The 3,564-nt window shown below is 30.4% G+C and overlaps 1 protein-coding gene across 1 annotated transcript in view; it reads left to right on the top strand.

Moving 5' to 3' along the window:
* The window catches only part of LOC106689668 (nuclear pore complex protein Nup205), a gene marked incomplete in the record, with an annotated part of 37,146 nt that overhangs the window by 16,226 nt on the left and 17,356 nt on the right, over nucleotides 1-3,564 (top strand). The window contains 4 exon segments of the mRNA XM_067049684.1: nucleotides 801-1,048; nucleotides 1,148-1,455; nucleotides 1,602-1,832; nucleotides 2,094-2,261. Of these exon segments, the coding sequence (XP_066905785.1) occupies nucleotides 801-1,048; nucleotides 1,148-1,455; nucleotides 1,602-1,832; nucleotides 2,094-2,261 (955 nt within the window).

The raw sequence follows: 3,564 nt of genomic DNA, 5'->3' as shown, positions 1-3,564 counted from the left end.
TTCGTCTCCGACCTTTTCGGCACGAAGTACAGGACCCCGACCCATCGGAGTTCATCAGTTGTAATTAGCCATTTTTTTTGTAATTTGTTTTCATAGGGAGTATTTTTTTTTTTTGTTGTTATTAGAAGGTTTCTTTGTTTTCAATTTACTTTATGTATAATTTATGTATTTAAGTTAATTTACGAATAAATGTTTTATCCGAGCCAGTGTTTATTTATTTTTTTAGTTAAGCTTTCCAACAAGGAGACTATGTCGACTTGAGGTGGCTTAACATAGTTTTGATCCTACTAGCCAGTATTTCACCATAAACATTACAAGTATAATTCTTCATTTTTCAAAAATTTGGCAGTGCTAACATATTTATTTTTCTAGCTCTTTCCTACTTGACTGATTAATTGTTTAATTCATTTACAGAATCATTTTATATGTATTTATATAACTAAAAAACATTTTTAGTTGTTTGTATTTTTTTTTTAGCCCTGTTGAAGCCCTACAAAGTTGGGCGAAATACTGGCTTTTTTACTTAACTGTTTGAGTTATTTTTAACTGCATCTGGACCATCTTCCTTTTATTTAATTACATATGATTAATCAAAGATCTTACAATATTTATAATAATAATATCGTTTTGGAAAAATTAAATATTGTTTTGTGATAAACATCTATTTCAGTTTTTGTAAAGATTGGATTAAGAGTGGTTTTTGGGAAACACTATAGGATTTTTTAGTTGAACATGAGAAAATAGATATATTTTCTGCAGTTATCTACCACTTTATTATTATTATACTAATTTTTTTTCAGGTACTTCTTCTTTTAGATGAAGGCTGTAGAATATTGGATACTTACACAAACTTTGCTGGTAAAAAGGAACTTGAGAATGCTGTTTTTTATTCTTTAAGAATGCTTGAACATGGCCTGGCTATACAACAGCAGTTTCTTAGCCTTCTCAGCTCAGGGAATAGTTCACTTCTTTTACCTGGACTTAACCGACTAATACTTGGCATTAACCCTGTAACTAGTAAACCTGACCATCTTTTGAATGTTGCTAAGTTCGTAAATTTTTAACTTTGAAAATATTTACAAAGTATAATTATAATATATTTTCAAACTTATATAAAAATGTACTAAACAACTCCTGTTATTTTCAGATATGTAACTTATGATCATTTGTTATCACGACATGCCTTACCAGCTGTTAACATCCTTTATCTGATAACGTCCTTATCGTCGACTCCACCTGGCCATCTCCTTTCACTTTTTACTGCAGGTGAATTGAGGCCAGGATTTGTTGGTGCTCTAGAAGCTGATGAAGATGAGGAAGAAATAGTTCAAATGAAAACTTCAATTTGCAATTTTCTCCTTCAAACTCTGTCGCTTGGTGCACCAAATGTTGCTCATTATTTATTTGGTTTTGACCTTAACAAAGAAATAAAGAAAACGGAATTTCAACAACCAGGTATTTATTTTTTTGTTTTTATTATTTATTTCCTTTTTGGTAATCCTTCTTTCTCTTCAACCTATAGCCTTTCAACTTTAAACTTGACTTATTCTATTGTTCTAACCATCAGTTGCATAATTTTAAAAGTAATTGTGTTTGATTAGGCGTAAGGGGCCAACCAAGATCCTGCCTGCACTCTGTTATTGGACGGCTGAACAATTTTCTGATTCATCCAAGTGAAACCTCGCCAGCTTTAGTTGAACTTTATTATAAAATCATTTATGCATTGGCATATAATACTCGTACTTCAGAGCCTGTTTTGCGTTTTCTTCGCAGTTCAGGAGACTTTCTCAGAAGACATTTAGCTGCTCTCCCATTCTGTGATAATCCTACAGGTAAAAATTTTAATATTCAGGGATAGATTCATGTATAGCAGTTCACTATTACTTACCATTCTCAAATATTGAATATAGTGAATACTTCATCATACACTCATTTTCCTCTGGTACAAAAGAAGTATTCAGTGCAGTTAATATCCAAGGAAGTAAAGAACTATGGAACTACATACATTAAATAATATATTATAATCTTAGCTCCAATAATTAAAGGTTGCATATTTTGGAATATTATTTTCACTAATAATTTTTTTATTTTAGATGTTGAACTGAGACAAATGAGTTGGCTTTTGAAAACAGTTGCTATTGAAATGAAAGTAACAGGATCAAACCAGCAGCTGTCACAGCTGGCTAGTATTGTAGAGGTTTATACAGGAGATCAAAAGCAAGCTGATTCTGATACCATTGACCAAACGTTTCAAAGTGGTTGTAAGTTCATTTAGACTTTTGTAAAATTTTTATTTTTTCATATATCTATCATTACAGTGAAAATTCTCTTAATTGGCTTCTCTTTTTAATGATCTCAATTAACTGACCATTGTATTTAGGTCCCGGTTAACAAGGTCCAAATCTAATGTATTTGATCCCCTCTGTTATTGAATTTATCGGCTTGTTCATAACAGTTAACCTGTATAACTGTAGAAAACTGTATAAATTTTCCTTTATCCAGTTTTCTAAATAGGCAGGTTTAAAATGGCAATTCTCTTATTTATGGAGAATCTCGCTAAGAGAGGTCAAAATGTACCGTTTTTCATTTATAGAAGTGAAAATAAAAAATGCATATTGCAAGTTTTCGTATGTATGCACTATAATTTTTTTAAAACAATACAAAACTGACCTAGGAAAATCTGTTGTATTGGTTTGTGTTTGATTGATATTAGCTTTAAGATATTTCTGGATGATATAAATTTGATAAAATATAACAGGATTATCAATATTTGACATCCCAAAATATTTATGCAAGGTTTCTGCATCTTGATTTGACTCTCTTTCTAAACTCTCCTCTTCTGTTTCCAAAAAGGAAGAAGAGCAAGCTGAAATAATGTCATCATCAGCGAGCTCTTCTGAAACTAGTAATTCATTGTCCATATGCTCTAAATCCTCAAATGTCGGCTGCTTTAAGACAATTTGTGCAACATTAATCACTTATTTATTGTATAAAATCTTCTATAGTAATATATGGACAATACTGGGTTACAATTGGCTTAAATGAATTAGCATTTCGCCGCCAACATCAGATATTTTTCGATCGGAGGTTAGCAATTACCTATTCAATAAATTGTTATTAACTTCCTTAAGTAACATACAAAAGTATCATCACTGATAAATATTGTGAATATTATTTTATACAGATTTCTTTTATTATTTTATCCAACTGAAGTTGTCTCAGATATGGTTAATAGATTGTTTAGATATCTACTAATATGCGTTTGTAGTTATGTAGCTATTAAATGAGGGAATGTTTCTGCCGATTTTCATATTTAATGGCTCACTTTATTCAACTAGAAGTTGTGATTTATTTTGAAACAAGTCAAGTTCAGGGTACTGAAAATGATTGAATAAAATATGTTTACTCCGTCTGTTTTACTTTTTTAAAAATATTTTAGCTTAAGACTCATTTAATTTATAGGTTTTATGGCTCAAATTGCTCAGTGTTTTTAAACTTAAGAATGATTTAAAACAATATTAGTTCAAAATGAAGAAAAAATACCTTACTCAATGTATAGCCCCT

This window comes from Halyomorpha halys, unplaced genomic scaffold (assembly GCF_000696795.3).
Source record: "Halyomorpha halys isolate HHAL.00 unplaced genomic scaffold, Hhal_1.1 Scaffold1425.1, whole genome shotgun sequence".
In the NCBI taxonomy this organism is placed as follows: Eukaryota; Metazoa; Arthropoda; class Insecta; order Hemiptera; family Pentatomidae; genus Halyomorpha; species Halyomorpha halys.
This window is presented reverse-complemented; position numbering and strand designations above follow the sequence as displayed.